Raw genomic sequence first — 22,660 nt, 5'->3', positions numbered from 1 at the left:
CGCTTAATAAATGCCATTATTATTATTATTATGGTATTTCTTAAGTGCTTACTATGTACCAGGCACTATTAAGCACTGGGCTGGGTAAAATAAGCAGGTTGGACACAGTCCATGTCCCATATGGGGCTCAAAGTCTTAATGCTCATTTTTTATTTCCTATTTTGAACAGATGAGATAAATGAGACACAGAAAAGTTACGTGATTTGTCCAAGGTCACAAAGCAAAGAAGTGGCAGAACCAGGATTGGAACCCAGGTCTTCCGACTACCATGCGCTCTCCACTAGGCAACCCAGCCAATATTTTCAGGAATATTAACTGACAGTTGGCCCGGCCTGAGACGGGTGTGGGCACCAGTTCCACTGTGGGCTCAGGGAAAGCCTCATGTTATCAAAGGCAGAACCGACCAACCTCTCCTACCATCTGGCTTCCCCAAGAGCCGGTTCTAAAATCTCATCCTTGTCCTGACTCCAAGTTTCACATGGAGGTCTCCTTTGGGGAAAGAGAGGTAACTTACCCATCATGAGATGAAACCTGAGGTTCCCAAAGCCCGTCGTGTCCATGTACGGAGTGCAGACTTTCCTCTCTCCATCCTTCAGGAAGACGAGCGAGGAGCCCGATTCCAGCATTCCACATTCGGTGCCGATGATGGCTCCCTGGATGTCCCACCTTTAAATTCAGAGCAAAACCCAAATTCACTGGGTGTGAGTGGCAGTCTGGAGGCAAAGATGCACCAAACACATTCTGCTGCTTGCTTTGAACAAAAGCACTTGCTAAGTGCTAAGTCCACTTCAATCCATACTTCATGCTGCTGCCCGGATTGTTTTTGTCCAGAAACGCTCTGGACATATCACTCCCCTCCTCAAAAACCTCCAATGGCTACCGATCAATCTGCGCATCAGGCAGAAACTCCTCACCCTGGGCTTCAAGGCTCTCCATCCCCTCGCCCCCTCCTCCCTCCCCTCCCTTCTGTCCTTCTCCAGCCCAGCCCGCACCCTCCGCTCCTCCACCACTAATCTCCTCACTGTACCTCGCTCTCGCCTGTCCCGCCATCGACCCCCGGCCCACGTCATCCCCCGGGCCTGGAATGCCCTCCCTCTGCCCATCCGCCAAGCTAGCTCTCTTCCTCCCTTCAAGGCCCTGCTGAGAGCTCACCTCCTCCAGGAGGCCTTCCCAGATTGAGCCCCTTCTTTCCTCTCCCCCTCGTCCCCCTCTCCATCCCCCCCGCCTTACCGCCTTCCCCTCCCCACAGCACCTGTATATATGTATATATGGTTGTACATATTTATTACTCTGTTTATTTATTTATTTATTTATTTTACTTGTACATTTCTATCCTACTTATTTTATTTTGTTGGTATGTTTGGTTCTGTTCTCTGTCTCCCCCTTTTAGACTGTGAGCCCACTATCGGGTAGGGACTGTCTCTATGTGATGCCAATTTGTACTTCCCAAGCGCTTAGTACAGTGCTCTGCACATAGTAAGCGCTCAATAAATACGATTGATTGATTGATTGATAGGGAAAAAGGATTCTGGAAAAAGCCACTTTAAAGTGAGAACTGAACAGGTCCTTTCAAAGAAGCCTTCTCCATCTGGCCCGTTTGTACCTCTTCCTGTCCTGAACTAGCAGATTCAATAATTCTGGATATGATAACGTTTACAAAGTACATATTTGCGCTCCCTCACCCTTGACAGCAGAACCCCAAATCTTCCGACCTTCAGGTTATGGGGTAGGATGTCTCTCTGTAAATTGGCATTTTATGGCTGACATTCCAATATACTCCAGCTGATAGGGGCTCCTCCTTTGTTCGGTATATTTAACTAAACTTTTGTACTGGCTCTGGAGGTGACTTTATCACCGAGGGTGAAATGTAGTTCACACAAAAATAAACATCCACTGATTTTTCAAAGCCCCTGTGGTAGGAAAACATTATTTTCCTCACTAGGAAACTGAAAATGATTCAACAGTTTCCTAGAAACCCCCTCCAAAGTCAGACACCCGCCAAGGATTGGCTCTGAGAAGGGTATTTTGATCAGGAAAGGAGATGATATTTAACTCATCAGCTGAAGCACTACCTCTCTGAGCAGATGAGCCTCAAACGATACCAGGTAAAGGAGTCCAGAGTCCTTTGCTGCCTGACCCCTCTCCTTTGGAGGAGAACAGGGCAGCCACATGGTTTTAATCAATCAATCATATTTATTGAGCACTTACTGTGTGCAGAGCATTGTACTAAGCGCTTGGGAAGTACAAGTTGGCAACATATAGAGACAGTCCCTACCCAACAGTGGGCTCACAGTCTAAAAGGGGGAGACAGAAAACAAAACCAAACATACTAACAAAATAAAATAAATAGAATACATATGTACAGGTAAAATAAATAAATGAATAAGTACAAACATATATACATACATACAGGATTTAACCAATTCTAGCAAAGGAAGAGAACCACCCATCCAAGACACCAGATTAGGGGCCGAATGTTCAACTCTGCCACCAAGATTGAACTGCCCATGAAGCCATTTGGGGAGGAGGGTCACAAAGTCAATCAGTGGTATTTACTGAGCGCTTACTTTGTGCAAGGCGCTGTGCTAAGCGCTTGGGAGAATGGAATACAACAAAGTTGGCAAAACTGTTCCCTGCCCACAACTAGCTTATAGTCTATTCTTATTTCTTCCAGGCAAGGCCAAAGGGTCACTGTTGGGCAAGCCCACTGTTGGGTAGGGACTGCCTCTACATGTTGCCAACTTGTACTTCCCAAGTGCTTAGTACAGTGCTCTGCACACAGTAAGCCCTCAATAAATACGATTGATTGATTACTACTGGAGGGAAGATGGGCCACAATAAAGTTAGGTGTTCATCATGGCCACCTGGATTTAGAACTGAGCTGTCCTGTATAGCCAGCTGCCCTGGGCTCTGTCTAGTGGGACCAGTTTGAGGTATCCATCGCCAACCCACTATGCCATACTGGAACAGACGCACTCTAACAGATTTCTTCCAATCTTGCAGCGGGTTTGTGAAAACTCTCAGGCTTCACAGAAGCCAAACTGCCCTTCCTTAACAATAATAATAATAATAATAATAATAATTGTGATATTTGTTAAGCGCTTACTATGGGCCAGGCACTGTACTAAGCGCTGGGGTGGATACGAGCAAATCGGGTTGGACACAGTCCTTGTCTCATGCGGAGCTCACAGTCCCAATCTCCATTTTACAGATGGGGAAACAGCACGGTATAGTGGATAGAGCACAGGCCAGGAGGCAGAAGGTCATGGGTTCTAATCCCGGCTCTGCCACGTGTCTGCTGTGTGGCCTTGGGCAAGTCACTTCACTTCTTTGTGCCATGTTTTCCTCATCAGTAAAATGGGGATTAAGACTGTGAGTCCCATGTGGGACAGGGACTGTATCCAACCCCAATTTGCTTGTATCCACCCCAGCGCTTGGTACAGTGTGTGGCCCATAGTAAGTGCATAACAAGTACTACAATTATTATTACTGTTACGAGGTAACTGAGGCACAGCAAGTGAAGTGACTTGCCCAAGGTCACTCAGCAGTTGAGTGGTGGAGTTGGGATTAGATATCATGACCTTCTAACTCTCAAGCCCGTGCTCTATACACTATGCCATGCTGCTTTTCTGACGAATGGGCCTTGAAAAAACACGTTAAAATGCTTGAGCCTCCTTTGGCTGATTCAAGGAAGTCTCATCCCAGTTCAATGGCCTTTGATATACTCCATTTTTCCAATTAAAACATTCTGTTTACTGATCCTCAAACCCAGAGGGGCCATAAATGATGCAAAGCATGTCTGGTGCTGGGAAGCTTCCCTGCTAGGTCAAAATCAAAATGAAAAATTCAACGGTCCTAGCCGGAGCCTCTGGGATCCATCCCACCGGATAATGCTATCTCCTGGTTTGGGAAAGGGGTCGGGAGTCCTGTCTAGCTGGTCTTTGACCATCCATCTATTTCCCCACCACTTTTCCAGAGGAAGTCTTTGGGAACTTTTCCAAAAAAAAATGGAATTGGATGGGAATTTGGCACTCCCTACTTCAAATTCAGTTTTGTTTTAAAAGCTGATTTGAAGCCCCCGTTTTAACACTTCAAATTCAGTTGTGGTTTCAATGCTGACTGAAGCCCCCATTTTAACTCTATCAGTTCTCGCTTCTGAGTGATGAAAATTAATCAGCAATATCCCTTTCCTTAGGAGACAAGATGTTTCAAATCCAGGAGCACCACAAACTCCCCGCTGGCTGCTTGTAGGCCAAGTTTTGTGAATTTGGAACTAAGAACTTTGAATGCCATCCTTGGTCTCCAAGAATCTGCCTGGGGGAAGGACTATGACAGTGCTCCTCCTCTCCCTCCATCCACTCTTTCTTACTCCCCTCTAGGGGCTTCCCTTTCTATGAATAATAATAATAATAATAATAATAATAATGGCATTTATTAAGCACTTACTATGTGCAAAGCACTGTTCTAAGCGCTGGGGAGGCTACAAGATTATCAGGTTGTCCCTCATGGAGCTCACAGTCTCAATCCCCATTTTACAGATGAGGTAACTGAGGCACAGAGAAGACTTGCCCAAAGTCACACAGCTGACAATTGGCAGAGCTGGGATTTGAACCCATGACCTCTGACTCCAAAGCCTGGGCTCTTTCCTACTGAGCCATGCTGCTTCTCGTATTATCACCTTTAATATGATATAGTGTCAAGAGTGTGGTTTTGGGAGTCAGAGGATGTGTATTCTAATCCCGGCTCCACCACTTTTCTGCTGTGTGACCTTGGACAAGTCACTTCACTTCTCTGGGTTTCATTTACCTCATCTGCAAAATGGGGATTAAGACTGTGAGTCCCATGTGGGACAACCTGATTACCTTGTATCTACTCCAGTGCTTAGAACAGTGTTTGGCACATAATAAGCGCTTAGCACATACCATAATAATAATAATAATAATTATTATTCCCTTTAGCCATGGGTGTTCTGCAAGGATCTTTTTTATGGTATTTGTTAAGCATTTGTTACGTGTCACGCACTGTTCTAAGCACTGGGGTAGAGTCAAGCTAATCAGACTGGACACAGTCCCTATCCCACATGGGGCTCACAGTCTAAGTAGGAGGGAGCACGTGGATTGAATCCCCATTTTGCAGTTAGGGAAACCGAGGCATGGAGAATCTAGGTAATTAACCCAAAGTCACACAGCAGACAAGTGGCAGAGCCGGGATTAGAACCCAGGTCCTCTGGCTCTCAGGACCATGCTTAGTCCACTACGCTACGCTGCTTCTTTTCTAAGCTGCCCTCTCTTCAGTTTCACTGCTCCAAGGCCGGACGGCTGCTAGTTAGTGTGAAGGTTAGTCTTAGGTCTGTCCCTGAATCGGATTCTTCCAAAACTTTGAGTTTAATTAGGATTGCTGATTTGTAAGCTGGTGCTGATCAACTGCTTTCAGAAAACACATCAGCCACCTATTAGAATTTTGCTTCTAATGAGATTCCTGCTTTCCCCTCTACTCCTTATAACAGAAGAATGCTAAAATGTTCCCACAGCTAGGAATAAGTATTAAGGGATTCATAACCTTTAATATCTAAGCAATCAGTGGAGTTATTAAGCATCAACTCCGCAGTTCCTAGGGGTAAATAGGATAATATATTTTATAGAGGACATGTTAATTGCATAATATGCCAACAAATTACATTCATTTACAGACATATATTTTGATTATGTTCAAGGTGGAATCGTTTCTCCCCACTTCACCTCACATTCTAATAGTTTAAATAACTGAATATAGATTTTTCAAGCCAAGACATAGATAAAGGAGCCAGACCAGAGGAATGCACTTCCCTTGTAGACTAAAAGCTTCTTATGGGCAGGGATCATATCTACCAACTCTATTGTACTGTACTCTCCCACGCTCAATAAATACCACTGATTGATTAATTGTTTCCGACCAGCGTTTAGGAACAGCGCATCCACTGAATCCGTCTTTAACTCTATCAGAGAAGAAACATGAGTTTCATGCTGGGAAAGTTCCTCTTGCATGATACATTAAGATTAAATCCAATTTAAATCTGTTTGAATAATGCTTTCCAAATGCGAGGCTGAAGAATTCTGCCATATCAATCCTAAAAGGTCCTAACACCATTACAGAGGCTGTTTCTTCTAGAGCCCATCAAAAGCTCATGGAAGATCTCCAATATTTTGTCACGGATGCTTGTTGACCTGATGTGTTCTGGTGTGCTTCTCCAGTGGAAAAAACTTGTGCCATTGAGTTCCACGAGCCCCACCAGGTAAAGGGTAGCCTCAAGGACCCCCCGCCAAAACCCATTTTGCACCTAATCGCCCCAAGTTCTTTTCCTTCTAAGAGTGTGCTAGCTGACTCACACTATCTAAGAGAATCAGCATGGCCTTGTGGATAGAGCACAGGCTGGGAAATCAGAAGTCCCATTGCCTCCACTTGGGGATTTCATTCATATTTATTGAGTGCTTATCCATTCAATCGAATTTATTGAGCGCTTACACTGTACTAAGCACTTGGGAAGTACAAATCGGCCACACATAGAGATGGTCCCTTACCCAACAACAGGCTCACATTCCTACCATGTGCACAGCACTGTACTAAGTGCTTGGGAGAGTACACTACAACAATAAATAGTCACATTCCCTGCCCACGACAAGCTTACAGCTTGGGGGGAGGAGGGGAGAGATGGACATCAGTACAAATAAATAAAATAAAATGACAGATATGTACATAAGTGCTTTGGGGCTGGGAGCGGGGAAGAGCAAAGGGAGCAAGTCAGGGTGATGTAGAAGGGAGTGGGAGATGAGGAAAAGTGGGGCTTAGCATAGGAAGGCCTCTTGGAGATGTGTCTTCAATAAGGCTTTGAAGAGGGGGAGAGTGATTGTGCATAGGAAGGACTCTTGGAGATGTGTCTTCAATAAGGCTTTGAAGAGGGGGACAGTGATTGTCAGATTTGAGGATGGAGGGCGTTCCAGGCCAAAGGCAGGACACGGGAGAGGGATCAGTGGTGAGACAGGCGAGATCGAGGCACAGTGAGAAGGTTAACACTAGAGGAGCAAAGTGTGCGGGCTGGGTTGCAGATGGAGAGAAGCGAGGTGAGGTGAGGGATTTAATACTGTTGGTCCCATGTGGAACAGGGATCGGGTCCAACCTGACTAGCTTGTATCTTCCCCAGCACTTAGTAGAGAAGCACTGTAGCCTAGTGGACAGAGCATGGTCCTGTGAGTCAGGGTATGCAATCGTCCAATCTTTTAATCCAAGCTTGATGCACTCTTTTAAAACCTGAAAACAATCCACAGGAAACATTCTCAGTCCTGACGAAGCAGCCGAATACAAAATAGGTCAGTCTGTCAGCCAGTCAACAAGCATTTCCTGCGTGTCTGCCGGCTACAAAGAGCATTTATCCCGAAGCGCTCTCCTGCACTGGGGATGAGGAGTTCCATTTACTGGTAATGGTTCTTCATTCATTACCAAGCTCCATCTGAACAGTGATGATGTGGACGCTAGGCCCTGAAAGCCTTTAGCCTGAGATGATCACGGAGGAATTGACTCTGCTGTCTGTCCGCCGGGTAATACCATTCAGAACATGCCGGGAATGGGGAAGACAAAGAAGGAAGTAAAGAACAGATGTAAGTAGAGAGTAGGCTACTCAAAAACCTTGTCAGAATGGGATCCTTGTTGTCTAGCACAGGCCTGAGAGTCAGAAAGACCTGGGTTCCATCCTATATCCCCCCTACCATCACTAAGTTTCCAGTAAGCCATGCTGAGGTTGCTTTCTCCTCCACAACACCTGAGGTGGAGATGCTGTGGTGTCTTGAGAAGCTCTCCTGGGGGAGTCGTATTTACCTAAATGAGGATTTCGGCGGAGCTGTGCCCACTCCCACATTTTGCTCCTGAGAAGGGATCGGGACCAACTAACGATGCCTTGAAGAAGCAGCTGTCTAGTAGATATCACACAGGACGGAGAAGCAGCATGGCCTAGTGGAGTCAGAAGGTCATGGGTCCTAATCCCAGCTCTGTCACTTGTCTGCTGTGTGACCTTGGGCAAGTCATTTCACTTCTCTGGGCCTCAGTTCCCTCATCTGTAAAATGGGGATTAAGACTGTGAGCCCTGTGTGGGACAGGGACTGTGTCCAACCTTATTATCTTGTACTTAGTACAGTGCCTGGCACATAGTAAATGCTTAATAAGTACCATTATTATTATTATTATTGAGCACGGTCCTGGGAGTCAGAAGGATCCACATACTAATTCCGGCTCTGCCGCTTATCTGCTATGTGACCCTGGAGAAGTCACTTCAATTCTCTGGGCCTCAGTTACCTTATCTGTAAAATGGGGATTGAGACCATGAGCCCCACATGGGCATGGACTGTATCCATCCTGATTAGTTTTGTAACTACCCCAGTGTTTGGTTCAGTGCCTGCCACATAGTAAATGTTTAACAAACAGCATTAAAAAAAAAAGAGTGACACAACTGCTCTGAGTTGCATCTATGAAACCAGTCAACAACATCCGCAGTGCGGCTAATTGAGTGTGGACTTGATAACTCATCCCTGTATTGGTCCAATGGGGAATCACAAAAGAAAAATAAGCCAGAATTTCTGACCTCAAGAAACCGACTATCTTTTGAGAGGGGTAGGAACAAACATAAAATGAGATAAACATTTCAAATCCCAGGGCATAAGCACTACACATCTCAAAGAGCTTGCAAGATTTTCAGTTATTTGGAGATGCTGCAGCAGCTTGAGTGGCAGCCGTAAACGGGTGGATAAGATGGGAAGGCTTCCTGGAGGAGGAATTTTTAAAGAAGAGGTTAGAAGGGAAGGTGGAATGTAGCTTGGCAGAGTGGAGAGAGCATCTCATGGTGGGGATAACTATTCAGAGAAGAGAGGCTCACATGGCGGGGCTGGTGGATCAGCTGACCTTGGGAAAAGTGGAGGCAAGAACTAGGAACTAGGCGGAACTAGAAGAAGAGGAATGTTGTAGTGATTAAAAAAAGTGAGATCACTGATATGAAAACATGAAATCTCTGCCTACCCGTGCCAAAGCACTCATCATTAGCCCTGCTCCTCCCAAAATTGGGCACCAAAATTTCTAGTGGTAAAATGATCCTAAAACATCCTCCTATTCCATCATTTAATTACCAACATCACACCACTAAATACTGTGATAGTAGCTCTAAAGGGCAGGTCCCCTGCTTTTATTTTTATTATACTCTCTCAATCATTTAGTAGTGTTCTGCATACAGAAGGCACGCAATACATAATATTCATTCATTCAATCGTATTTATTGAGCGCTTACTGTGTGCAAAGCACTGTACTAAATGCTTGGAAAGTACAATTTGGCAACAGATAGAGACAGACCCTATAATAATAATAATAATAATAATTGGCATTTGTTAAGCGCTTACTATGTGCAAAGCACTGTTCTAAGCGCTGGGGAGGATACAGTGTGATCAGGTTGTCTGTCCCATGTGGGGCTCACAGTCTCAATCCCCATTTTACAGATGAGGTAACTGAGGCCCAGAGAAGTTAAGTGACTGGCCCAAGATCACACAGCAGACATGTGGTGGAGTCGGGATTCGAACCCATGACCTCTGACTCCAAAGCCCGTGCTCTTTCCACTGAGCCACGCCATAACTGTCATAAGCCTACCCAATAACGGGCTCATAGTCTAGAAATATTGAATGATAATTATAATAATGGTACTTGTTTAGTGTGTCAAGCACTGTTATAAGTGCTGGGGTAGATACAAGCTAATAATAATAATAATAATGGTATTTGTTAAGCGCTTACTATGTGCCAATCACTGTTCTAAGCGCTGGGGTAGATATAAGGTCATCAGGTTGTCCCACGTGGGGCTCACAGTCTTAATCCCTATTTTACAGATGAGGTAACTGAGGCACAGAAAAGTTAAGTGACTTAACCAAAGTCACATAGGTGACAAGTGGCGGAGCCGGGATTAAAACCCTCTGACTCCCAAGCCCATGCTCTTTCCATTAAGCCATGCTGCTAATCAGGTTAGACACAGTCCCTGTATCACATAGCTCACAGTCTTAATCCCCATTTTACAGACGAGGTAACTGAGGCCCAGAGAAGTGAAGTTCCTTGTCCAAGGTCACACAGCAGTAGCAGAGCTGGGACTAGAACCCAGGTTCTTCTGACTTCTGGGCCTAAGCTCTATCCACTAAACCATGCCGCTTTTCTTATTGAAATAAATCAATGAATGAAACATCTTGCTAAAGGAAAACAAGAAAGAGGTCGGATCCGCAACCATTTAAATCATGAAAAAGTATCAAGATGGTAGAGGAGGGAAAGCAGGAAAGCGAATAATGTCTACAAAGGCGTAATGTGCTTTCTTTCAAAACATTTTTCTCTCCGAGACAGCCTCAATGGTGTCAGAAGTAGTAGCTGCTAATTAAATGAAGTGTTGTGTAGGTTGAAGCCAGAGTTCAGAAACACTCCAACACATAAATTATCAGTGTATCTGTTAAAGCTATTCAATGCTGAGATTACAAATGTGCCCTCATTTCAGAAGGCAAAAATATTCCGGTTAGAAAATAGAAACAGTTTGGGTTTCAGGGAGGTTGAAGGGGAGCCCTAGGTTCACTCTACAATTCTGGAGCTGGCAAAAGACCTCAGTAATGAGAGAATGCTAACAAATACTGATGGTATTAGCACTAGCACTTAGTACAGTGCTCTGCCCACAGTAAGGACTCAATAAATACCACCGATTGACGGGATGATTGCCAGCCCCAGAGCATGCACTTAAACAGCCTCATATGCTACTACTTCCTCTCTCTGTATTTTATTTTAATGCCTGCCTTCCCCTATAAACTAACAGCTCCTTGTGGGCAGGGATGGTGTCTACCAACTTGATTGTATTATACTTTCCTAAATGCTTAGTATGGTACTCTGCAAGCAGTACATGTTCAGTGAATTCAATCAATCGTATTCATTGAGCGCTTACTGTGTGCAGAGCACTGTACTAAGCACTTGGGAAGTACAAGTTGGCAACATATAGAGACAGTCCCTACCCAACAGTGGGCTCACAGTCTAGAAGGGGGAGACAGAAAACAAAACCAAACATAATTCATCGACTGGTTGATAGACCCTGACAATCCATTGACTGGAATCTGCAATTTGCTGAGCTCTTACTGCAAGTAACTGGATAGGGGCAAGGGATGCCATTTTTGAAGCAAGTCTGAACAGATTTGACGTTGCCCGGCATTCTGGAAGAGTACAATACGAGACAGTCGGCATCCATGTTCTGAAGTTGATGATGAGGAACTGGGGAAGGAAGGAGGGGAGGTAAGAAGGATGGAAGCGAATCCTTAATCCAAGCCACAGAAGAATTTCCATCATTTTGCTAGAACATCTGATCCATACTCAGTCCACACGGAGGCAAGGTGAACTGCCACCCTTACAATGGCTTTGCTGTGAGTTGGCTGAGACCAAACTGATAATCATGGAATAGTGGCTAAAGCACGGGACTGGGAGTCAGAAGGTCACGGGTTCTAATTCCGGCTCTGCCACTTGTCTGCTGTATGGCCTTGGGTGAGTCACTTAACTTCTCTGTGCCTCAGCTCCCTCATCTGTAAAACGGGGATTGAGACCGTGAGCCCCACATGGGACAGGGACTGTGTCCAACCCAGTGTTTAGTACAGAATCTGGCACAAAGTAAGCACTTAACAATTATTATTATGTTATTATTATTATTACTAGTAATAATAATAATAATAATAACTTTCTGCCACTCCACCTCCACATAGAAAAACAGCATGGAAAGAGACTACGTGTTAAAGGTCAGGCCTGAAACCAGCCCCATCACATTAATGGAAATTCAGGAAGTTGGGAGGCTGTGAATCCGTTAACCTCCCTGTGAATCCGTCTCCGCATCTGTAAAAGGCAAATAATGATAACCACTCTTCTGGGTGTTGGGGACATTGGGAGGATGGAGGAAGGCATTTATATGAAAGCACTTTGGGCTCTTTGGATTAGGGGCATTTACTTGTCCTCTGGTACAATGATGAGTTATCATCATCAATACACAAATCCTCTCTCCTGGACCGCATGCTCCCTTTTTCCTCCTTCCCATTTGTATCAGCAGGGGGTTTGGGTTCCCCCTGCTTCGGTCTATAGTCAAATCTCCTGTCAAATTCTCAGACAGCCAAAGGGTCAAAGAAACCATCTCCCACATCCCCTTTAGGCAGATTTTTAACAGAAGTTTTAGTCCAAAGCTATCTGCTTCTAAACTATTGTTTTGTAGATAATCTATATAATGTCGCATGATCAGGGGAAGCTATTTGGCTAGTACACAAGTGAAAAGCTTTCTTAGTCCCACGTGAGACAGGGAATGCGTCTGACCAACCTGATTGGCTCGTATCTACTCCAGCTTAATAAATACCATCAAAAACAAATAACCTTTGTGATTTTTCAAGCATGCAACCAGAAGAGAGCGGATAACTCTTGCACAAATAGCTCTGGTAAGCACTCACCCCATAGGCTGGCTCTCAAACTCTTCTGTCCACTGAGCTTGGATATCCTCCGTTGAAAGATCGACATCACGAGTGGTGGCGAAGTTGAACTCGCTGCCCTCGGTTCCGTGGAAATAAATGGCATCCCCGTCGGACTGGCAGCTATGCTATAAGGGGGAGGGGGGTACAAAGTGCCATGTTAGATCACTTTAGTCAAATGGCAGCTCTCAAGTGTGTACAACTGATGCTTGATAAAGCTGGGAAATCATTTATCATCAGCTCTCAAATGGAAACAAAATACTTTCATCCTCCTCACTTGATCTACTCCTAAAGTTGCACGATTCCCTTATCAATTCATTTTATTTCCAATCCATTCAATGCTAATTCGGTTATTCCTCCTGCAGAGAGATGAAGAGGACATATGAATTTGGCTATTTTTTTATGGAACTTAGTAAGCATTTTCTATGTCCCAGATGTTGTTCAAAACACTGCAGTAGGGACAAGCTAATCAGATTGGACACAGTCCATGTCCCATGTGGGGCTCACAGTCTTAATCCCCACTTTACAGATGAGGGAACTGAAGCATAGAGAAGTTAAGTGACTTGCCCAAAGTCATGCAGCAGGAAAGTAAGTGAAACTGGGATTAGAACCCAGGTCCTTCTGATACCCATGCCCATGCTTTATAGCCTTCAGTGTGAAGCAGGGCTTTGTTCATTGGCATATAAACGCTTGTTCAGTCCTGTCTTTGTGGGAATGAGGTACAATGAGGTTGTGGCCTGTGGTTTTGGAATTATGGCTATGAGCTAAATCACTCTGACCTTTTCAGTATTCCACACACCATTGGCTTGCCATTCAAACCTTCTCCAACTGGTTCGTAAATGAGAGCTGAGGAGAACGGGTGGCTAATCAAAGCATGGAATATCAAAAAAGGTCATGGCAGTCACCAAAGCAGCTGCGTTTCTTACACTCTGCTCTTGGGACAGGGCTGCTGGCGACAGCTATCAATTGCAGGAGATCCATTTACATTGATGCTATGGTGGCCAGATCGGAAAAATCACACCCTTCAGTATCTTCAGGGCAAGGCGAAGAATGAGAAATCGAAAAGGGAAATGAGTTCCGGGACAGTTGGCTTACACACATTTTCAGACTTGGTGCGGTTGCTTCGTAATTCCACTGGTGTTTTTTTTTCTAATGGCATTTTTTTTTGGTATTTGTTAAGTGCTTACTATGTGCCAAGGACTGTTCATTTGTCCAGCATGTAGAACAGTGCTTGGCACATAGTAAGCATTTAACAAATACCGACATTATTATTATTATTAAGCACTTGCTATTTGCCAGGCACTGTTCTAAGCACTGGGGTAGATATAAACTATTCAGATTGGACATAGTCCCTGTCCTAAATGGGGCTCAGAGTCTTAATCCCCTTTTTAAAGATGAGGTAACTGAGGCACAGAGAAGTGAAGTGACATGCTCAAGATCACATAGCAGACAAGCGGAGGAGCTGGGATTAGAACCCAAGTCCTTTTGACCCCCAGGCCGGTGCTCTGTCCACTAGGCAACGCTGCTTCTCCAGCATGTTGAGGAGAAAGATGAAAAACACTATTAAACCAGTAATGATGATGATGATGGCATTTGTTAAGCGCTTACTATGTGCAAAGCACTGTTCTAAGCACTGGGGAGGATACAATGTGATCAAGTTGTCCCACGTGGGGCTCACAGTCTTAATCCCCAGTTTTACAAGATGAGGGAACTGAGGCTCAGAGAAGTTAAGTGACTTGTAATTACCTTGTAATTACTGATTACTTGTAATCAGTAATGTGAGGTAGCGTAATTATTTTGAATCAAGATCCACTCTTGCCCCCTCCCATAAAAACGGCCTCCATTCCTGAACAAAGTGTGCTGTTCCTAACCAAGTCCTCTCCTTTCCAAGTCTGTCCAGGGTGTCTGTCTGACACCCTGGTTTAGGATTTGTGAATCACTTCTCTGTGAGAATTTGCTCATCGATAGCTGCAAATCATCAGTGCTTTTTTTTTTTTCATTTAGAAAAGTTAGCTAGTAAATACTATTGCAGATTAGGAATAGCCATATATCGTTTAGTATATGTGAGGTTCAGTCCAAGAGGCAATGAATGAATTTAGCACTGGAAATGAATTTAGCTCTTGAATGAACTTTGGGCTTTCTTATTAAAATCATGGGTTTATAACGAAACGATCTAGATTCTTTTGGTTGGGAAAACTGTGCTAAATCCTTCAGGCCACATCCTGGACTTGCACCTTATTTCCCAAGCCACGTGATGTCGAATCCTTACCCCCGGAAGTCGGGCTGGCTAGTTATTAAGCCCTGATATCCATGTATTGTCAAATCCTTACCCCTGGAAGTTGGCCAGGCTAGTTATTAAGCCCTGATATCCCAAGTCCGAGATTCTCTAAGTCTAGGCGTGTTGAAGCCTCATTTTTTTTTTGACACCTGCATATAATGCCTCCCACGGTGATCTTTGGTTACCTGCTTCACTCTCATCAAGGACATTCAATGACTGTCTTCCCTATAGATTGGAAGCTCCTTGTGGGCATAGAACATGTCTACCAACTCTGTTGTACTGTACTCACCCAAGCGCTTAGTACAGTGCTCCTCACTCAATAAATGCCATTGAATGATTGAAGGGACATACGGAGGGGTGAACTTGAACTTCTTACCTGTTACCTTCGTGGCCTGAAAGTGCTAATGCCATTTCTCAAAACAATCTCACTTGGAGAAGCTCAAGTTCCTTGAAAACCTGCTTTAACAGCTGATGAGGCAGAGTGGCCTAATGGATAGAGCACAGGCCTAGGACTCAGAAGGACCTCAGTTCTCATCCCGGTTCTGCCACATGTGTGCTGTGTGACTTTGGGCAAGTCACAACTACTCTATGCCTCAGTTACCTCATCTGTAAAATGGGGATTAAGAACATGAGCTCCATGTGGGACGGGGATTGTGTCCGACCTGATTAACTTGTATCTACCCTAGTGCTTAGAACAGTTTTTGGCACATAGTGAGGACTTAACAAGCATATTAATAATAATAATAATAATAAACAGTTGTTCGAGGAGGTGGCCATAAGTGGCCTGTTTCAGTTGACTGACATAGGTAATAATGATGGTATTTGTTAAGTGCTTACTACGTGCCAAGCACTGTTGCCAATATTACCAACAAAGCAACTAGGCTTCAATGTCCTCAAAGTACCAGTAATTCAATAGCAATCATGCAAGATGCTCTTTTTCAAGTTACCTATTATTATCATTATCATTTTGGTATTCGTTAAGTGCCTTGAAAAGTCACATTTTAAGCGCTGAGGTAGAGGCAAGTTAATCAGGACCATCGCTGTCCTACACGGGGCTTACAGTCTACATTTGTGGGGGAACAGAGGGGAGAACCGCTGGATTTTTAATCATTTGATGATGATGGTATTTATTAAGCACTTACTATGTGCCAAGCACTGTTCTAAGCGCTGGGGTAGATACAAGCTAATCAGGTTGTCCTACGTGGGGCTCACAGTCTTAATCCCCATTTTAGAAGATGAGGTAACTGAGGCTCAGAGAAGTTAAGTGACTTGCCCAAAGTCACACAGATGACAAGTGGCAGAGCTGGGATTAGAACCCATGACCTCTGACTAACAAGCCCGGGCTCCTTCCGCTAAACCACGCTGCTCCTCATTTCTAAATGTAAGCTCATCTTCAGGATGTGAGCTTGTTGTGGCAGGGAACGTGAGTTATATTGTCCAAGTGCTTAGTACGGGGCTCTTCATACAGTAAGCACTCAATAAATACCATTGCTTCATTGATTCAACTCATTCTATTCTAGTCTACTGACTGTTAGGTCTTTGATCCAATATTTAGTGACAAAGTGGAGAACCGAAATGTTGTTATGCAACAGAGTCACTATTACGCATTTTTGGAAGTAGCAATGTTACTAGTGAGGAAAAGAGAGCCTCTGCTATAAAATTAGGAAAATTCTGTGACTATATAGAGTTCAAGAAACAGGTCAGATTAATTACCAAGAGATTCTGGGATCCTGTTCCGCCGTGGGCTATGTTTACCCTCAAAATAATAAGGACTCGGCCACTAATGTGTCTTAACGGCTGAATGAGTAAAGGAGGTAGCACAGGACACACTACATCATTATCGGAGGAAATGGCACAGACAAAATTTGCCCAGGCACTTAACAAGAAACTAATTTCCATATAACCCTTCTGAGCTATAAAAGGACACAAGAGGGGTTCATAAATTGAAGACTGATGGGAAATTCTAAAGCATTTTTACTTTGACACCTGTACAGAACATCAATTGAAGTTGGATCACGTGGTTAATAAGGAAAGAAAAACACAAATAGGAAAAGCTTACTGGAGCCTACATGCCCTGTCCTGCCCGACCCTTTTACCTTGATCTCCCTGTCTCTGACTCCACTGGTACTCTGGTTTTTTGTTACTGTTGTTGTCTTTTTTAGATGGTATTTGTTAAGCACTTGCTATGTGCCGAACCCTGTTCTAGGCACTGGGATAGATACAGGTTAATCAGGCCAGACACAAACCCTACCCCACAGGGGGCTCACAGTCTGTGTAGGAAGGAGAACAGGAATTGCTTCCCCCTTTTGAAATTTAGGCACAGAGAAGTTAAGTGGCTTGCTTAAGGTAACACAGCAGGCAAAGTGTGGAACCCAGGTCCTCTGACTTCCAGACATGTGCTTTAACCATTAGGTCATGCTGCTTCCCAGCTTCCCAGCCCCGGCTTCCTGTTTCTGTTCACCCCAGTGGCTCTTCTTTTTTAAAGGAAATTGTTAAGGCCTTACTATGTGCCAAACATTGTACTGAGCACTGGGGTACATAAAACATAGAACACAGAACAGTCCCTGGCACATTGTAAGTGCTTAACAAATACTATAAAAAAGAGAGATACTTTCTATTGTATGTAGCTATCGATAGCTAATTGACTTTTACCGCAATTTTAGGTATTCTTGGAACATATAATTGTCCTTTTCAGGCACAAATAACTAGACTATCACCCTATAGCTAGTGTTTGTATTACTATTTCATTTTCAACAGATCCTGTATTAACTGAGATTAGAAGGAAATGACCCATTTACACACCAATCAATTTATACAAAATTATTTTTTCTTATCCAGAAAGAGGAAATAGATGTAATTAAAAAAATACAAGTGTAGCTTCAAAAGTGTGCCACTTTTTACGAAATGTTAGCCTTGCCTCTCGTCCGGACAAACTTAAAAATTGGGAGACAGATCTGTTGGAGTGAGGCAGGAGGAGTAAATCTTCTTAAGGGACTTTGATAATGAATCCAGGTTGCAAATCCCAGGAACACATCTCATAGCTGCCTACACCATTTGGAATTGCACACTTGATAAAAGTCAGCTATTAAAATATACATTATGTAGACATTATCATATTATCCTCCAAGTGTTAGCATGTCTAAAACTAAATGTTAGTCTAAAACAATGTTTATTATAGCAAGCCGTCTGAATAAACACTCAATTTAACTAGAGGGCCAATGAAGAGTTGTACAGAATAAATGATAACGGTTGCTATCTAATATCTGAGTACATTTCAGTGAAGCCTAGATGTCCCATTCATTTTACAAAGTCCGTGGGTATTATTAGATTGAGTCATGTACAATGTGGTCTAATGCTCCTTTGAGAAGCTAATTTACCATCCAACAGCTGAACTGCCTTGTTAAACTTAACAAGAACTTAACCTTCTTCCCAATTTCAAGCTTTGGAAGATTGAAAAAGGAGTGCTGTTAGCTAAGGATTTGGGTACACGGTTAGTTTATACCATACGGAAAGTCTGGACTTTCATCAGCGGCCAGTAATTTCTTCCTACTGGCCCTTCGATTCACAGCATGAGAGAAGCAGCGTGGCTTAGAGCCCGGGCTTGGGAGTCAGAGTTCATGGGTTCAAATCCCGACTCCGCCACTTATCAGCTGTGTGACTTTGGGCAAGTCACTTAACTTCTCTGTGCCTCAGTTAATTCATCTGTAAATTAAATTAAATTAAGATTAAGATTAAATTGCCAATTTGTACTTCCCAAGTGCTTAGTACAGTGCTATGCACACAGTAAGCGCTCAATAAATATGATTGATTGATTGATTGATTAAGACTGTGAGCCCCACGGGGGACAACCTGATTACCCTGTATCCCCCCCAGCGTTTAGAACAGTGCTTGGCACACAGTAAGCGCTTAACAAACACCATCAACATCATCACCGAAGACTATGTTCTTTAGCTTTCTACATTCCTTGAGGCCAGAGATCAATCAATGATATTTATTAAGCAACTTCTGTGAGCACAGCACTGTACTAAGCACTTGGGAGAGTGCAATATAAGAGAGGTAGGCACATTCCATGTGTATTTCCTGAGCCCTCTGCAACTAAAACCCATTCAAAAAAAATGCACATGACTATCACTATCCCTTAGTTGAAGCAGAAACCTTGTAAAAAGTCTTTCCTTCCTCTTCCACACCAGCTAACCCCCTCTTTGACCTGCCGGGGGGAGGGCAGAGATTGCATGGCACTGCTTTTGGGGTCCCTGTTCCCCCGCAGAAGTGACCTGCACCTAGAAACTCTGAGGGAACCTGAAAGGAGCTGGTCCCGGGGAGTGAATCATCATCATCATCATCATCAATCGTATTTATTGAGTGCTTACTGTGTGCAGAGCACTGTACTAAGCGCTTGGGAAGTACAAATTGGCAACATATAGAGACAGTCCCTACCCAACAGTGGGCTCACAGTCTAAAAAATGGAATTTAACTCGCCCCCCAGCAGTCGGACTGCAGGCCATCTGCAGTGGCGAGAGGCAAAGGCAGATGGACGACTAGATCAGGGTCGATAGAGACCACTGCCCGTGATAGAAGCAGCATGGCTTAGTGGTTAAAGCACGGGCCTGACAGCCAGAAGGACCTGGTTTCTAATCCCAACTCCGTTGCTTGTCTGCTGCGTGACCTTGGGCAAGTCACTTCACCTCTCAGGGTCTCAGTTCCCTCATCTGTAAAAGGGGAATTAAGACTGTGAGCTCCACGTGTGACAGCGACTGCGTTCTACCGGATGACCTTGTATCTACCCCAGTGCTTAGAACAATGCCTGGTTCATAGTAAGCGCTTAACAAATCATCATCATCATCATCAATCGTATTTATTGAGCGCTTACTATGTGCAGAGCACTGTACTAAGCGCTTGGGAAGTACAAATTGGCAACATATAGAGACAGTCCCTACCCAACAGTGGGCTCACAGTCTAAAAGGGGGAGACAGAGAACAAAACCAAACATACTAACAAAATAAAATAAATAGAATAGATATGTACAAGTAAAATAAATAAACAAATAGAGTAATAAATATGTACAAACATATATACATATATACAGGTGCTGTGGGGAAGGGAAGGAGGTAAGATGGGGGGATGGAGAGGGGGATGAGGGGGAGAGGAAGGAAGGGGCTCAGTCTGGGCCATTTAAAAAAGCCGGGGGGATGCCCCTCTTGTCTAGCAGGATTCTGGAGAACTGCTGCCATCTGGGGTGGCAGGGGGAGGGTGGGAATCAAGGTACCACTGGAGCCTCCTTATTCCTGCTCCCTTTGGCAAACCATCCCCGCTTTCCTGGGCAGGAGCAAGTGAGCCTCTGTGATTTGGGACCGCGACCACCCGCACCCAGCTGCCCCACCACGGATCGGCTCCCTGGAGCCCGGTTGGAACGCCCTCCTTCCTCAGATCTGACAGACAATGACTCTTCCCCCTCTACAAAGCCTTATTGAAACCACATCTCCTCCAGGAGGCCTTCCCTGACTAAGCCCCACCTTTCCTCTTCTCCCACTCCCTTCTGCGTCGCCCTGACTTGCTCCCTTTGTCCTTACCCCCGTCCAAGCCCCACAGCACTTATGTACATATCTCTAATTTATTTATTTATATTAATGTCTGTCTCCCACCCCCAGACTTTAGCTCGTTATGGGCAGGGAATGTGTCTGTTCATTGTTTTACTCTCCCAAACTGCATGTTTGTGTCTACCCTAGTGCTTAGAACAGTTTTTGGCACATAGTGAGGACTTAACAAGCATATTAATAATATGAGGAGGGAACGGTGGGAGAGCAGCTCTTCAACGGAGAACTGTGTACTCTGCACACAGTAAGTGATCAATAAATACGATTGATTGAATGAATGAATGAATGACCCTGGAGTTGGTCCAGGGAAGATAAATTTCTGTGAGGAATTCAATCCCCCATCCCCTGGCCTGCAGGGCTCCGCATGGGATTAGTTGGCTAGGGATGTGCAGACACCTAGGGCAAGTCCAGGTCCAAGCATTAGGCCCAAGCCAGAGAGATGGGGGAGTTGGTAAGTCCTAAATGACTCCAGCCTCCCGGGTTGGGACCAGCTCCAATTACAGGGGAGGCTTCGGGGACTCAGCTTTTTCCAAGACGGGCCTTGCCAAGCTTTCAGGCCCACCCAGATCGGACCCGAAGATCCTTTGAATCAGTCGTAATGATAGTAATAATGATGGTATTTGTTAAGCGCTTACTATGTGCCATGCACTGTTCTAAGCGCGGGGTAGATGCAAGGTAATCAGGTTGTCCCACATGGGGCTCACAGTCATTGTTATTACAGTTAACATTGTTATCATTGTTATTACAGTTATCATTGTTATTACATCCCCATTTTACAGATGAGGTAACTGAGGCACAGAGAAGTTAAGTGACCGGCCCAAAGCCACACAGCTAATAAGTGGAGGAGCCGGAATTAGAACCCACGACTTCTGACTCGACAAGACCTCGTAGGATGTCCAAAAGGTTCAGAAGGCGGGGCCGGATGCGAGGGAGTACTGACTCCGCTGACCCTGCCGGAAGACCAGGTCTTCAGCCTAGTCCTCAAATGTCCCACATCCTGATCTTTCTCCCCTTAACTCTGGTGTGGAGCCAGAGGCCTTGTGCCAACCGCTGGGAAAGTCGCCTGGGAGATGGCGCTAGGCATTTCAAACTCTTTAGGTTCAAAATGATAACCATAATAGTAATAATAATAACAATGGTAGGTACGATCTTACTATGGGTCAAGCACTGGGGTAGTTACAAGATTATCAGTTCACACACTGGCTTCACAGGCTCCTTCACAGGAGGAAGAACAAGTAACTCAATCCCCATTTTGCAGATGAGGGAACTGAGTCTAGACTATAAGCTTGTCGTGGGCAGGGACATTGAGGGGAGGAAATGAATCTGCTATATTTTATATTTTACTCTCCCAAGTGCTTAGTACAGCCCGCTGCACACAGTGAGCGATCAATAAATACGACTGACTGAGTCTCAGAGCAGTTAAGTTACTGGCCCAAGGTCACACAGCACACAAGTGGCAGAGCCGGCTTAGAACCCAAGGCCTCTGACTCTCAGGCCTGGGCTCTTTCCATTAGGCCACACTGCTTCTCTAGAGAGAACCTAGATGGGGATGTTCAGGGAGTTGAAGGTTCATGAGCCACGGTGATAGGAACTGAAGGCCTAGGTTTTTAAATATTTTTCATGCTTTTTCCCCTTTTAAAAATACGTTTCCAAAATCTGATCATTATACACCACAGGCTGCATAAGCAGAGATGAGCGGATACTGATAAAATATATATTCTGCAACATTTTTCTACTGGATAGCAATCTTTTCTATTAAATCAGTCTCTTAAAATCCATCATATCCCCTAAAAGCCATTACTACTGGGAACTAGAATGAGCCACGCCATGCAATAAGGTTCAAATTAATATAACCACCCATGTATTTCCAGCATGGATATGGCTCTTAATTAGGATAGAAAACTCTGATCTGCATTTTGGCAGAAACCCAATATCCTTCTCAAACAAAACTTAATAATCCAGGAAGATGTTTAATGTCGCTTCTCATACAGATGCCTTTCCGTTGTTCATTCATTCATTCATTCAATCGTATTTATTGAGCGCTTACTGTGTGCAGAGCACTGTACTAAGCGCTTGGGAAGTACAAGTCGTTGTGTGAAGTCTAGCTCATATATTAGACAGTGGAGTGCTGTGTTGCAGTAATGAGACTGCCTTTGGTAAACAGCTGTGGAGCGCTTCCAAATCCAGCTTTTTTAGTCGAGAGTCTTATTCAACCAGGAGCCCATTTCTGTGCACTTACAAGTCAAGCAACATTGCGCTTACTTTCTTTT

The 22,660-nt window shown here is 44.4% G+C and overlaps 1 protein-coding gene across 1 annotated transcript in view; it reads right to left on the bottom strand.

Annotated features, from left to right (window-relative positions):
- Positions 1 to 22,660, bottom strand: part of RELN (reelin) — a 368,099-nt gene that overhangs the window by 156,480 nt on the left and 188,959 nt on the right. The window contains exons 12-13 of the mRNA XM_038740909.1: positions 12,501 to 12,646; positions 515 to 666 (exon numbers count right to left, since the gene is read on the bottom strand). Coding sequence (XP_038596837.1) covers positions 515 to 666; positions 12,501 to 12,646 — 298 coding nt within the window. The remainder of the gene's footprint in view (positions 1 to 514; positions 667 to 12,500; positions 12,647 to 22,660) is intronic.

This window comes from Tachyglossus aculeatus (assembly GCF_015852505.1).
Source record: "Tachyglossus aculeatus isolate mTacAcu1 chromosome 12 unlocalized genomic scaffold, mTacAcu1.pri SUPER_6_unloc_1, whole genome shotgun sequence".
Taxonomy (NCBI): domain Eukaryota; kingdom Metazoa; phylum Chordata; class Mammalia; order Monotremata; family Tachyglossidae; genus Tachyglossus; species Tachyglossus aculeatus.
Note: the sequence above shows the minus strand (reverse complement) of the source record. Positions and strands in the feature narration are given on the sequence as shown.